At 39.9% G+C, this 14,724-nt stretch overlaps 1 protein-coding gene across 5 annotated transcripts in view; it reads right to left on the bottom strand.

The window, feature by feature from the left end:
* Positions 1-13,753: 13,753 nt before the first annotated feature.
* usp25 (ubiquitin specific peptidase 25) overlaps positions 13,754-14,724 on the bottom strand; it is a 34,777-nt gene continuing 33,806 nt past the window's right edge. For all 5 annotated transcript variants that reach the window (XM_076750148.1, XM_076750145.1, XM_076750147.1 and 2 more), the window contains one exon: positions 13,754-14,633. In XM_076750148.1, coding sequence (XP_076606263.1) covers positions 14,461-14,633 — 173 coding nt within the window. In that variant the 3' untranslated portion in view covers positions 13,754-14,460. The remainder of the gene's footprint in view (positions 14,634-14,724) is intronic.

The raw sequence follows: 14,724 nt of genomic DNA on the forward strand, positions 1-14,724 counted from the left end.
GGCCCAGTATTGTGGCTGTTCTGCATGTAAAAACCTATTCTTCAAATTCATTCAAGTGTCCCAGCTAATACGGGTCCCTCCTGTCCTCACTCTCTCTGTCTGTCTCTCTGTCTTTCTCTCACTCCCTCACACGCACAAACGCCCCATCACTACATACCTTTCAGCAAAGACAAGTTCAACGGTTTAACAGAGGTAAAAACATTACATACTGACTTATGGACAATTTCTCTCTTACCAGCATTTGAAATATAGATGGAATTGACTATGAATGTGATATCATTGTCTTTTGCAAGAGTGAATTGCATATTACATTTTTCTATTTCAAATTTGAAATCTAGCTGCAAACAGGTATTTTAACATTTCTGAAATACTTTATGCATTCTGTAACAAAAAACAATATTAGCACAACAAAAGCACCTTCTCACATACACTTCCACAGCTCAATAATATGACAGTAAAACAAACAAACAAACACAAAGATCACATCACTGACCAGCTAGAAGTCCATATTTATACCACGGTACCAGGACCCAGCTGTACCTAAATCATAACATGAGGTACGATGAGGTTATAGAGACCACACAGGAAATACCTTGGCCAACTGGACACAAAGCCAACATGACAATCAGGTCCCATATATTTGCATTTTTAATTAAACACAAAACAGAGTGTGATTTGTAAAAGTTTGTAAAAATATACAAAACAAATACAATTTCATGTTTTTTTACCCCTCCCAGAACAACAGTGACTACTCCTACTATTATAAAAGTAATAGTTTTTGAATTAATAGCTGGTCTTGTTATGATCAAGAAATTCATGCTACTAAGTATCATGTATAATAGAATCTGGTTGACCTCTTTAGTCATTATGCCCAGTCTGCACCTGTCACCACATTTAAGTCTTAGTATATAAGTAGTTATCTGTTCCTGCATAGAGTTTATAACAGATACTAAACACAATGCAAACATTATGATTGGCCTAAAACATGATTTATAAAGCACAGATAGAGAGTCAATGTCTTCTTCCATTTGTTAAAACTGCCAGCGGCAAAACTTGCAGAATGAATGGAAACAACACTATTAGCGATAACAGAACAAACCACTTCTTTAATTTTACTAGAATAGTGACTGGTGAATCTTAGAAACTGCTTAAAATATGTGAAAATGTGGTCAACTTCTTAAAATGCCTGCCACTTTCATTTAAAATTCCACTCTTATCAAAACACTGAATTCTAACAGGAGTTAATACCCTGTTGACCAATAAAGATTACTTGTGGTATTTTGGATCCCATGTCCCATTTGGTGAATCTCCCAGACTCGCCTTTACAAATTCAATTAGAAACCATGTTTGCACCCAAGTTGTCACAAGGGAAGAGTGGACTGCCTCAGGGTTTCGTCCTAGGCCTCATTTTGTCCTGACTTTAGCTGCTTCCTCTGGGTTATTTGATTCACAAAAAGCATGTTCCTTTCCAGTATTGTTCTGCTGACAGCCACTTCTTTTCACCTATAAGCCAAACTGACAGCCATGAACCACAGACACTGAATGAATGGTCACATTCTCATACCTATATTAAAGAAGAACAAAGCTGTCCAGTCTTTTCTGGTAAGAGACTTTGGAACATTCACTACAGATGGAAACTTCTTTGGAAATTCGTTTGCTTGTTACAGTGCAAATTTTCTTGTCTGAAATTCAATGGGAAAAAAAAGTATTACTAATGAAAGCTACTAGTGCCTTTGAATCTGAAACACACAGTCTGGCTTATTCATTAAACACCTTCAGCATTTAGTTCTTGACTTTTCAACACATAAATATTTCACTGCTTGGCTTGCAAACAATGTGGGAAAATCCTCTTGACAACAAAACTAACACAACAGTACAGTTCACGCCATTTCTTCTATGACCCTATTACCTTCACAGATAAACTTACCATAGTTACATATACAATCAGCTCTTTTTCACTGGAACTGCTTTGCCTCAGTTTCAAGTTTACCTCCTGTCAGCTGTAGGCCTTTTTCACAGTCAAGCTCAGGAGTGATTAACATTTGTCACACCTTATGTAGAATAATGTGATCATACTACAGCTGGATCGATAAATGAGCCAGACCAATATATTGGCCCAAATTAGATTAATGCAGTTATGTCAGTTTCAGTGTAAATGCTGGCTGATACGTAACACTGCAAACATGAGGCCATGGGCATGAGGTCATTTGGGTGTCACCATTACATAGTTTGTCCACCAGAGAGTGTGTCTCACTCAAGTGTGTACCTTGGTCACAATGCTTTGAAAAAACAATCTGAGGGATCCATATCAAGATTGTTGTTTATGTTGTGTATTTATGCAAAAATAAATAACAAGTGATGTCACAATTGTCTCAAAAATCCAATATCAGTGAGGCTATAGCTCCTACGTCTGCCTTCTACTATGGCTCCGTCCAATTTAAGGGCCTCAGTAAGTCATGACCTTGTGACAGTGAGCAAAGCAAGCACAATACCTGGACCACGAAACTGAAGCAGCTAAATGGAATTCAGCCATTACTTTATCATACACACCTGTGACATATAATATGAAATATTTGCTTCGAAAACGGTCCATTGATATCAGCAAACATTGCATCAATGATAAATTTAGTCTTATTTATATGTTATGCGTGAAATTGTAAAATGGTCTGTAATTTAAAAAGTCTTATTTGTCAGTGGCTACTGAGATCAAATGAGCTTAACCTAGCCTAATGTTAAGAGATTATGGAGGCTTTAAGTATTTCCCCATAGTGCATATATTGACAGAAAAAATAGATTGAAAAAAGTCTTTTTCATTACTTCTGTTCAAATAAGCATTTTTTGCAGCACCAACAAAATATAGCATCAATCATTATTTAAACTTCATGTCAAAGACCACATCATACAAGACCGTGAAAACTATTCAGAGGTTGGACAAACAGGTTAATGAGCTGAAACCCCGCACCAACAAAAGCATCAGCAGTAAGTTCAGTATAATGCATAATAACTGAATATGACCAGATCCAGCTCCACCACAGTTAAACTAAGCATCATTTACTTTAACTCTTCACCTTATTTTCATACTGTTTCTTGCTGAATGCTGGTAAATATGTGTTTACTTCTCTGCTACACCTTTCAAAATGCATTTACATTAAGATGTTTTTAAAGCTTGCCATTAAATCACAGATTGTGTTACTGAGTCAGCTGAAGATGGATCTGCTTCAGCTCTGTAACTAGAAACTTGGCAAATATGGCTTTAAAAGGTGTGTCCAGTCGGGGCTGAGCTTGAGGTACAGCAGATGTGCCATGAGGTTTTCAGCTTTGGACCATACAAATGGGCTGGTGTTGCTGTCCTCCTTCCTATTCTTACTCTTCTTTTATCGCTACAAGCAGCCGAGATGTATCTCAAGCCTGCTGCTGCCCTCCACAGGTAATAAAGAGACATACCTATTCAGTTTCTGGTCTGTGGAAGTCAGAGTGACAATATAAAGCATTTGAGTATCCTGGGTATTTCTAGATCTGTCATAAAAAAAACAGCAACAAACAGCTTCAATCCTTTTCACTTGCATGCAAGTGTTTTGGGAAGAATTTAAGTTTGGGCTCATAATTAGACATATGTGATCTTACATTAGCAGAATAGGAATTTGCAAGAAATTTAGGATGTGCTGCATTCATGCTCACCTCAATGAGATTCAGTACATTAGAAAATAAATCAAGTGCTTATTTTCAAGAGAGAGGAAGGCAGATTTCTATTGTTTATCGTTCTGTTTTTATGTGGAGCATAAAAAAATATTTCCTGTCCTAAAACATACAGGAAAGGTTTCACAGCAACTGTTTACTTGATGCTCAATGTGTGACGCCACCACACAGCAGGTGACAGATCTTCAGACTTTTCATAGCCTTCCTCCTCTTTCTGGGAAAATGTTTTAGTTTTTATAACATGCACTGCAAGGTTAGACTCAGAGGAGTGTATAGAGTGTGTACAGCAGAGATACAAGATCACACTCTCTCTCATGCTTTCCCTTCACAGACTGGAGAAGAAAAAAAAGAACAAGAGTATTTTATACAAGAGCAAAGAAGAGGCATCGTGTGCACACAATGATCTCAATTTCTAGCTTCTCAGTTTAGTCCATTCATGAGCTATGTCAGTGGTCACCTTGCTGATTGACAAGCAATAACTTGAGATCAGAAATAAATTCTGATTACATTATTTGCATCTTACACTGAGCAGCAATGTTAGCAAGGTGAACAGCACTTCTTAACATATTAAATTTCACTGGAGGAAACAAAGTAGACACAGGTGTGTTCAGTGGGAAGTTTACCACTCTGATTTAACACCTCGACATTATTCCCTGTGGATAACCTATGACAATAACATACCATCTGAGGCTTTACTCTCATCACTCTTTGTCAAAAATGTATCTACATAATTGAAATATTATTACATTGATTTCTGAAGAGTAGACGATCAGAAAATGACTGACAACACCTGAAGTAAAACCCAGAAACACACACACACACACACACTGGAGAAACCTCTGCAGGGCGACCTTACACGGTTAAAGCAGTGTTTGAATAACTGTGGTTGCAACACTGGATGAAGCCTGATAAACGAAAAGGAAAACAAAGGAAACACTGCCTTCCAGTGTCTCTGAGTTGTAGCCTAACAGTCTATCCACTTCTCTGTGCAATAAATTAAAGAAGCCAACAGTTTCTGCGGCCTCAAGAGAAATTGAAATTATTACAAAACAGAACATTTATATGACAAATTTCATCAGCAAGAGAGAGGAAGATTAGTCACAAATAATAAAGAAAAACAAAATGTTGCTTTAGGTGAAGAGAAATCTAGTGAAAAGCTCAAAATGAATCATGGAAAGGCAGAAAAATGAAAGATGTCTGAAGCAAAGTCCTCAGAAGGAAAAAAGGTTCAAACGCCTTCAGCTGCTTTTCTGGACTCACCCAGTGGTTTCCTCTGTTGTTGTAGGGGATGGCAGCTCCGAACAGACTGCTTTGGCTAAGGGAGCAATTTTCCTGCCAACTTTCCTTTTTCTGTACAAAACGTGTGTTTCATCCCTGCCACGATAACAGTGTGTACAACTGACTGTAACCTGTTACAGGATGTACAGTCACTTGCACCTGCACACTGTCGGCTAACACGCTGCTGACATCCGACCTGAACCTCTTCACACCCTTCTCTAACTTCACACATTTCATTTTATTGTAGCTTGGTACAATTTTAACCAAATGAGAGAAATGTCTAAATTTGTGTCTAAATTTTCAAGGTAAAAACGGCAGCTAATGATAACAAGTAGCATTAGCTAGCTAGCTCATTTAATTAAGCTAGTTCAACAGAACGAAATGAGGCGAATCAATGAAAATGAATATATAATATATATTATATACACAGTAATATACAGAATTCTACTTAATTTTACCGAAAATAAAACAAACGAAGATACACTAACTGCTGACAGGCCTGTCACAAATATATGCAAGAAAAAAGAGGAGGAAGCGACTGGAAACCGTGAAACTTTCTGTCCTAACGAGTAGCATCACCTGAGGATCAACAGAGAGCCTTCAGGGAAAGAGGTCCGGCCGGGCACCACCAACTGTAACTGCATGGAAACGCAATGGATTATGGGGGTTTGAGTTTAAGTTTGTGGTAAACGCTCAAAATAAAAACAAATACATCTCGCGTAAAACTGCTTATTCTGACGTTTTGAGGCCGACATAAGCAACATTTAATGACTATTCTGATTTTTTTTTTTTTTTTTTAATTTCGCTTGTGAGCTTAGCAGACGGACGTCAGCAAGGGAGTGTTAAGATATGAGGTTTAAACAAGCGCAGCATGTTTCATAGTGATGCAGTCATCCAGGACTACAGACAGGTCTGACTGCACTGGGCTCTGTTGCAGCGGCATGTTCTCCTCGTCTGATTTGTTTGCATGACCTTTATAAGCAAGCCTGAAAATGGGCTCTAGGCATGCTGAAGTTTCAAAGTGAGTCAAAGTGAGTTCCAGTTTCAGTTTGAAGTTGGATTTTTGTCATGTGGTCACTGAATGCACTGGCCTTTTATAGTTGGGAATATGTGAAATAAAATATTTCTAATTTCCACAGATTGAATTTCAGAATGGATGCTATTGCCTATTATATTTACATCGTTAACAGGAACACTGACAGATCTCACTAACAATAGCAGAAAGCTTTGTCATTCTGTAACCTTTATTAAAATCTGAGATGCTGCTATGCTGTTTTGTTTTATATTCTGCATTGAGAAAAAAAAAGAAATCTATCAAAAATGCATGAATCCATTTTTTCGTATTAATTGAAAAAGGGAACAACTTGCAACAAAGACCACGTACAGGAACACTGCAGGAGTGTGGTATGTGTCCCAGAGCAGAGGTCCAGCAGGAGTCTCCTCCAGCTTTTTGTGCGGCTCCCATTTGAGACCTGGTTTAACTACGCGCTGCTGATAGTAAACATCTTAAGAATATGGATTTCGAGTGATACCTTTTGGAGAATTGTAATCATAAACAGCTTGGTCATTTAGGTAGTGCCCAAACATTGTCTTTCATGAAAATCAGTCTGTTTAAAAGCTGCTATAATTAATACATGTTGGCTTGGCAACTACCACAACCGACATCAGTCATACAGACAACTTCTTCATAGTTGCAGCCAACATCAAGTTTACTGTCACATGCATTAGTCAAACTGTTGATATAAAGAAAGGTTCTTTGAGGACAGCCTCATAAATACTTTTAACACCGCTTATTCCGTCCTCCTGCCAAACAGCCGGCGGGTTCTAAATAAAACTAGATATGCCAAGAGAGCTGGCAGGAGGAACAATGTTCCTCAGTGATCTTGGCCATGGGGGAGGGGGGGCAAAATTAAAGAAGAAAACTGCAGGCTGAAAGGGCTTAAGGTAATGATTCATGGCCTTGGGTTTCAGTGAATGCTTCTTCATATATTAAATGCATCAGTCCTTTTCTTCATTGACTGGAAGCCAAGACACTCTTTTTGCTGATTGTGACTTTGCCTAAATGGGAAATTGAATGCTGAATGTCTGGAGTGCTTTTCATGCGAGTGCTTAGTGCTCCTGCTTGGTTTCCTTCACTCTGTGTTCATGACTTCATTTGTTATTGGCTGCTTCTGAAAGAAAAGTATTCAATAGCACTTAGGAGCTACCTCATCAACACTAGTTAAGAACTTATTACAAAGGATTAACCATGCAAAGGCAGTTATGCATTTCAGTGCAGATCTAAAACAACACCGAAAAAGTCTTAAATTACTGTCATTACAGAAATACACAAAACCTGCCATTATTTTAAATGGTTTTAAAGGTAATTTTCTGTAAAGGTCATTGATAAAATTTAATTTTAGGAAACACAACAGAGTATAGTTGCAGCTTTCTCTCCGCCCTCCACGCCTTCATATTGGTTTTACAAGCTTGATTTTAAAAAAGCTGGAAAAGTTTTTACAAACACACTGTGTTTATTGATAAGAGTCTCAAAACGAACTCCTGAGTCCATGTAGTAACATCCTTCATACAGTCATGTTTACCAATCAACCTGTTTACCTGTGGAATGTTCCAAACAGGTGTTTTTGGAGCGTTCCACATCTTTCCCAGTCTTTAGCTGCTCCTGTCCCAACTAGTTTGAAATGTGTTGCTGCATCAAATTCAGAATAAAATATTTACAAAAATCAATGAAGCTGATGAAGTCAAACATCAAATATATTGTCTTCATTTTTGACAATATAGTTTAGTGTTTTAGCAAATTATCACATTTTGCTTTTTTATGTTTTAGACAGCATCCTAACTCTTTTGGAATTGGGGTTTTAGCAGTTTATCAGTAGTGACTCTGCCACTCTAATCAAACCCCTCATTTGCAGAGCTATCTTTGAACAGACCTCTTTTGGCTGGAGGACAAAGTGGACACAGCTTTGTCAATTTCAAAGCTGTCTCTCTCTTTCTTCAGCATGTTTGTATTTTTCCATAGCGTCACTCTATTTAGATCAGACAGAAATCATGTGTGTCTACTTTGCTGATACGTTAAAGTATCTCAGTATGTTCATCACTGGTGAAATGAAGACCCACAATGGGCTACTATTGGTCTGCTGCTGCTACAATCCCATAATCCCCTGTGACCATCTTGTGATGTCAGTGCTTCATCCTGTTGCAGTCTTATCAGGGCAAACACATGTTGGGTTCTTTCCACATGTGCTGATTGAATGCAGATCATGAACACAGTGCCACACTGTGTGTTTAGAAAGGAGCCTGGTGGCATTTTTTACTTTTTCAGCCAACAGTCCAAGAGTCCCAGTGTCTATGATTAGAGAGAACAAGGAGTGGTGAGAGGGATGGTCAAGCATGAGGTGACCTCACTGCCTGTTTTTTCCCCCTTGTCTTCAAACTTGCCAAAAGAAGGAGTGGTGAAAACAGAGCGCTCCGACAATGCTGAGTTGACAGGCTCATGAAAGTCAACAGGGCTAGAAAACGAATATAAACAAAACAAAAGCAAGTGACAGAAAGCTTGCCCAGTTTTTAGGTCAGAGTTAGCTCCAAAAAAAAAAAAAAAAGATTTGAGGAAAAGCACACAGTCTGCAGCCTGCTGCCTACAGTGAGATGCTTATTTCCTAGGCAACAGAGCCAACAGCAACAGCACAGCCAATCCCATGAGAAAAGATCAACATCACTCATTACCACAAGATGTTGATTAGCGTTGCCCTCACTGATGGCCCGAAGAAGCAGATCTCAGCAGTTTGGTGGCGGCTGCTGGGCTTCCAGTAATGAGGCATTCAGACAGCGACCTCACCTTTTGTTTGCCCACCGATGGAAGTCTTGTTTGGCCCAACTGCGTCTCCATGGAGGTGGCACCTTGAGAGACTCAGCCTCCTCACCTCAGACCTCTTGTCCCACCAAGTTTCACATGACATCCCGGTGTGAGGCAGTAGCTGCTGTGAAACACCAGCCCCTGGCACGGAGCCCAGATGGCATTTTTCTCCCCGCGCAACTTTTATCTGACCATAAAACACAGCTCAACAAGGGCAGGACTCTCAGAAAGCACCATTACGTGCTAAGTGAACGGGCAGCAATTTACCATCAGCTATTCTCAAACCTGACTACAAAGAGGTGCTTGTTAATTGATATTCAGTTGAAGGGGGATTAAAGACCCACATGAACAAAGATGTTAAATATGTGTTCAGAAAGGCTGTGTGAAGAATGCCCTCCGCTGCTTTCTATTCATGCGACGGCTGCAAATTGCCTGCGCCGTGAACTTGGAACCGTCTGTGCTCTGAGAGGCTTTTGCCTGAATCAGCCACTGCAGCTGCAGAAGGCTGAGCTCCCACCGCACACTTATTTTCTGCACATTTATTTTCAAAGAACGAATTCTTTGACAAACACAAAATGCTGACTCAACTGAAAGGTGAGTGGAAAGTGAAGTGTAAAACTTGGATAAGGAAGTTCGAATTGTAGGAAATAAAAGAGGAAATTATCAAATGAGGATGAATCCTTACCAAAATGGGCAGATGCTCTCACAGTGATTGTTCACAGCTAAGGCAATAATAACATCCACAGTGAAGCCCAGAGCCACATCCTGTCAGAATCTCAGCCATCCCAGCAGCTATTCCCAGTCATAATCATCAAGTGGTTATTAGGCAGGTTGTCGATGGTGTCCTTCACATGGGCTGGCAAGCACTCAAGTACCGAGACAAAGACCTTCAGCCTCCTCATTGGTGCGATGCTGGAGCTGGTTGGTGAGGACAGCAGGGACAGGGGTGATGGATTTGTTGTAGAAACCACATGCCACAATCCACTACGATCCAGAACCACAATCTCCTCGCTGTGTGGTGCACCAAAGGAGAGCATCTCTTCACAGCAAAGCTCTCATTTCTCTCTGCCACTGGATTGAACCCAACGCTGCTCAGACTTCTACAAAACAAATGTATGATTCAACACATTGACTGGGCTATTTATGATGGATGGCTTGCTAATGGTTTGGCCACACTCACTAGCAGTGTCTCTTGATGTCATATGCAAGACTCCAGATCCTCACAACTTAGAATTCAGAAGTGGAGCCTTTTGCATGAAATCAGCCGAACGATTAACCAATTGTCAAATTATCTGCAGAGTATTTTTCTGTCTATTGGCTAATTGTTTTAGCATCAAAAGACTCCACATACTGCATGGCATGAAAAGGTCTTGGGGGTAATAAGTATATCCAAATAAATTTGAGTCAGCATTTCTATCATTTGTCAGGTTCTCTGTGTTAATACGACTTGCAACCTGGACCACAGCAGAAGGACATTTTACTTTGATAAGAACATTTGAGCTTCCCACCCTGAGCGTCACATCTGAGAAAAATGACCCGTGTGTGAAAATGTTCTAGACAGCTTAAAAATCAAAGATGGTGCAGATATCTTCTCTCCAGCCAACTAGAGAGCTGCTCAGCAGCAGTGCTGAGACTGGTGGCTGGAGGATGTGTTGCACCTATGAATTATTCAAACTCTAGTTTCATTTAAAGAGGATAATGTAAAGAGGGACGGTTTTTAATTGGATAATGGACCTTTTACATAGGAGGAATGTCCAGTTCGGATCAGAAATGTCCAATTATCAGTATTAAAATGAGAGCAGGGTAGCATGCATCTCTAATTTAGAGAGTAAAATGTAGTCATGCAAATACAGGACAAATGCACCCTGGAACACATTTATTTTGATCCATGTGTACTTATGTGTGCATATATGTAGGATGTTATGCACACATGAGAATTTCATTGAATACATGTATGATAAGGACTTGAGGTGAGTGTATGGTTGCAGCTGTTTTTCCCCTCTAACAACTGCAGGTCACGAATTGTGTCCATGGGGTTTAAATTTGGATGCTGCTGGAAAACCAGTTCAAACCGCTCATTAAACCTGTCCATCAGTATCATGGCCTGTAAACACTGCCACTGTTTCTACTCTATAATCATCATAGAACTTGGCCTCATGCCCCACTTCAACTCAATAGAAATAATGAGCAAAATTAGGGGATGCTACTGCCAATAATGATAATTAATGCCCCATAAACATTTTCAACCCAACAAGGTCTACTTACATAGGTCTATCAAAAGGCCAACTCAAAGGTGGTTCCACACAAACCACACACACGCAGAGCACGCAAAGCAGATGATGACTGCTGCTCTGGGATTTTTATAAAGAGGGTGAAACAAGGACAACGTACAGACTGACGTTCAGTACATCCTAAACTCATGTTACTCGTTGGGTCTTCTGACAAGTGTTGAATACTCACAAATAGATGCAGATGATGAATCTGGGCACATTCTGTCTGGCCTTTGAAATGCACTTCATTTCAGAGAAAGTCCTATAATGGAGTTAAAATGGGGGTAAGCATGACAAAAAAAAACTTTGAAATGTGGACGAACAAAACAACCGCCTGCTGTTTCAGTAGTAGACTATGCACATGGGTCAGCAGAGCAAATATTAACAGCTGTTATGTTGCTGTTACAGTATTGTATAGTTTAGCCTTTCTGTTGCTTATTGTAGGTTCAGATGTTTTCATTTGAGAGAACAGGATGAATCTGGTGTCTTTCTGTTAGAGGGAATCTTTCACTCTTTTCAGTTACTGGCACACTGCGAGATTCAGGCTTTCTAGAAAGTGGAAGTAGATTTACTCAAGTACAATTTTGAGGTATTATATGCAACCTTTAGACAGAAACTTCAGACAGAAATATTGCATTTTTTACTCAACATTTATTCTACAACTACAGTTGCTATTTATGATTCAGATTAAGATTAAGATTTACTCAAAGAAAATATGATAAACTTATAAAATAAGACACATTTGTTAATGATGACTTATGACATTTCAGATTAGCTGTTAGCAGTTCCCCTAAATAGTGACGTCCACTCTAAACTTCTCACAGGTTTTTTTAATTAAATAGCCTTTCAGCATCCAAGTTGTCAAATTTAAAAATAGATTCAGAAGCAGATTTGTTTTTGTTTTATTCTTCTGTCCTCTCACAGTAATCATCTCAGGACCCCTCGGATTCACCTGGTGATCCTTAGGATGGAGCCTGACCCCTGGGTTGGCAGCCAGACTAAACTAGCTCCATCTCGACAAACTACATTAGTAGCTACACTATTTACACACTGATGCATTAGCATTAACTACCAAATAATGTCATACAGAGTAATATATTAGTCTCAGGGGTGGAACGAGTGCATGTTGCTGATGGAGTTTTCTACTGTATATACTGTTTAAGGAGTATTTTTCATGCAGGACTTTTACTTGTAATGGAGTATTTTTAAATTGCTGTACCAAAGTACAGGATGTAAAAACTTTTATAAACACTGTTAAATAGGCACATAAAAAAGCTTGAGCTCTTGTGCAAGATTAACTCAAACAAGTCAAAACATGCCAGGGTCGACAGTGTAAGTGTTTGGAGACCTGTTTCTGATGCTGAACAGCCTGCGTGAAGCGGTACGGGCTCACCGCTCAAACAACATCCAGCCACTGACATGGCAGGCCTGTGGCTGAAAATACGGCTCGTTGATAAAAAGGCCATAGAAGGCAGACACAATTTTAGGAGTCAAGCTGTCAGCTGACAGCCCAACACTGGTACAGAAAGACATGGGATGCACAAGCAATCGTAATGTGTCAATAGAAGTTCATCCCAGGCTAACGACAAACAGTGGAAACGCTACAAGCCATCAGAGAGTGTCTGTCAGGCGGCCTGTTAGCCTAAGCCAAAGATACTTAAGTGTGTGCAGACGTTTGGGTTAATGTTCTGTGATCCTATGACAGCTGTTCTTTCAAACTCCAGTTAATCAACACAGGCAAGCCATACATGAACGGTGTGGTCCAGGCCTTGTGGAGAGACATCCTATTTAAGCAAGAGGACACTCAATGTCTTTAATCATTTTTTGACATGTCAGTGCAGGGCTATGATGTCATTTGATTATTTCTAAAGACGAAAAAAAAATCATCATGGAAGTGTTTTTACCATAACGGCCTTTTGCTCCTGATGTGTGTGAAATCTCTCAATGTCTAAATCTGCAGATTTCCTCAACAAATTATTTTTGTATGACATTGCCAGTTGCAGAAAAGAACTCTGAGATTCTCTTGTAAGCTCGAGCACATTTAAGACTAATGTGATGACAAAATAACAGTCAGGTAGGGAGTCGGCGTGTGCACATAACCAAAGTTAGATCCTTTCAGGGCGATTTGTTTTCATGGTTCTGAGTTCTTTAAAGGATGACCTGCACAATGCTGACAGCACGGCTTTGAAAAAGGTTTGTGAAAATGCTTCCTGCCTTCATCACATGGGTTGCTTGTTGTGATCAGCTTTCCTGGAAATTAGTATTACTCCAGGAAATTAGTCCAAAATTGCATTAAAAAATAAATAAAAAAATCAAAGCAGCTAGAATTGAATCTGTTTTGTATTTTTTATTATTTTGGACATATGCTGTATGCTTTGGAGTTTATATCCCCATGTAATGAAAATCTGTTTCTAATAAGCTGCATAATACCAGCTGCATTAGCGCAGCAGGACAGACGGAGATTTGGAGACCACAGATCTCAAATTTGATTCACAGAGGACAATGAACCTCTACTTTCTGTGCTGCCCATCATCTTAATGCTTAATGTCTCAAATGAAAGGGAATGTTTCACTTCATATAATAATGTGCGATGTGAATCATAACGTCAGACGTTATTGTTGTGCAAGCAGAGTAAAAATCAACATCAGGCAAAAGATTTGTTTATTTGGCCTAAAAGGGCCATAAATAAAATTTTATTCTCTCGATTTATTAACAAGCCACAGGAAGTCCGTGGCTGTCTACCACAGCACTTAAAACATCTCACTCTGGCGCAGTCCACAAAGACATGAGACCCATTTGAGATACTCTGAGCCGCTGATAAATCTGAAGGCTCTCTTCCTTACTTCCTTAGAAAAATAAAACAAAACGTGGTAATACTGTACCAAACTGGAGGCAGAGCAGCAGGGTGACCCTTTTCACGCAGAGAGGGGTGCTTCAGAAAGGGCTATGAGCGTGGTCGGGGAAGCTTGAATCAAACAGCAACAACAACAATAATAAACTATGAAAAACTCTCAAACTTTTTGTTTTTTTGCTTGTTTTTTTTTGCAAAGCTGAAGCAGAATGTGCTCGGCTTTCAACCGCTGCTGGATTGCCACTGTTGTATCATCAACTTCTCTCTCTTTCTTTATTCCCTCCCACCAGTCCGTCCTCGCCTCCTCCCTCCGTCGTGTTTTGTTTAAAATAAAAGTCAACTAATATTTATAATGATAAAACCTATAGCAGCAAAAGAGTAACAGAGGAATAACAGCTAGAAGCGAGTGACCCCTGGATTTATAAGGAAGGCATGGGTTAAGAGAGGTCCATGGATTTCTGCCCAGGGTCGGGCCTGTGATAAGGGAGAGGTGTCTGGCCGTCCCTCCGAGCTCATCTTCCCTCGGTGGGCGCCCTGCAGACGGCGGCCATGATGCGGCTGAATCGTTCACACAGCTCCAGGGTGGTGTAGGTGGGCAGCTTGGGAGGATCATGGAAGCTTTTGATCTCCGTCGAGCAGTCCAGTAACTTGGGGAGGAAGTCGGTCAGCTTTTCCTGGAGGTTGGCTGCAGCAGGAGGAGGACAGACAGAAAGATAGTCAATGATTAACTGGACGGGCCTCGCAACACAATGTCGCCAAAATCTGATTCCCAAACA

This window comes from Chaetodon auriga, chromosome 15 (assembly GCF_051107435.1).
Source record: "Chaetodon auriga isolate fChaAug3 chromosome 15, fChaAug3.hap1, whole genome shotgun sequence".
In the NCBI taxonomy this organism is placed as follows: domain Eukaryota; kingdom Metazoa; phylum Chordata; class Actinopteri; order Chaetodontiformes; family Chaetodontidae; genus Chaetodon; species Chaetodon auriga.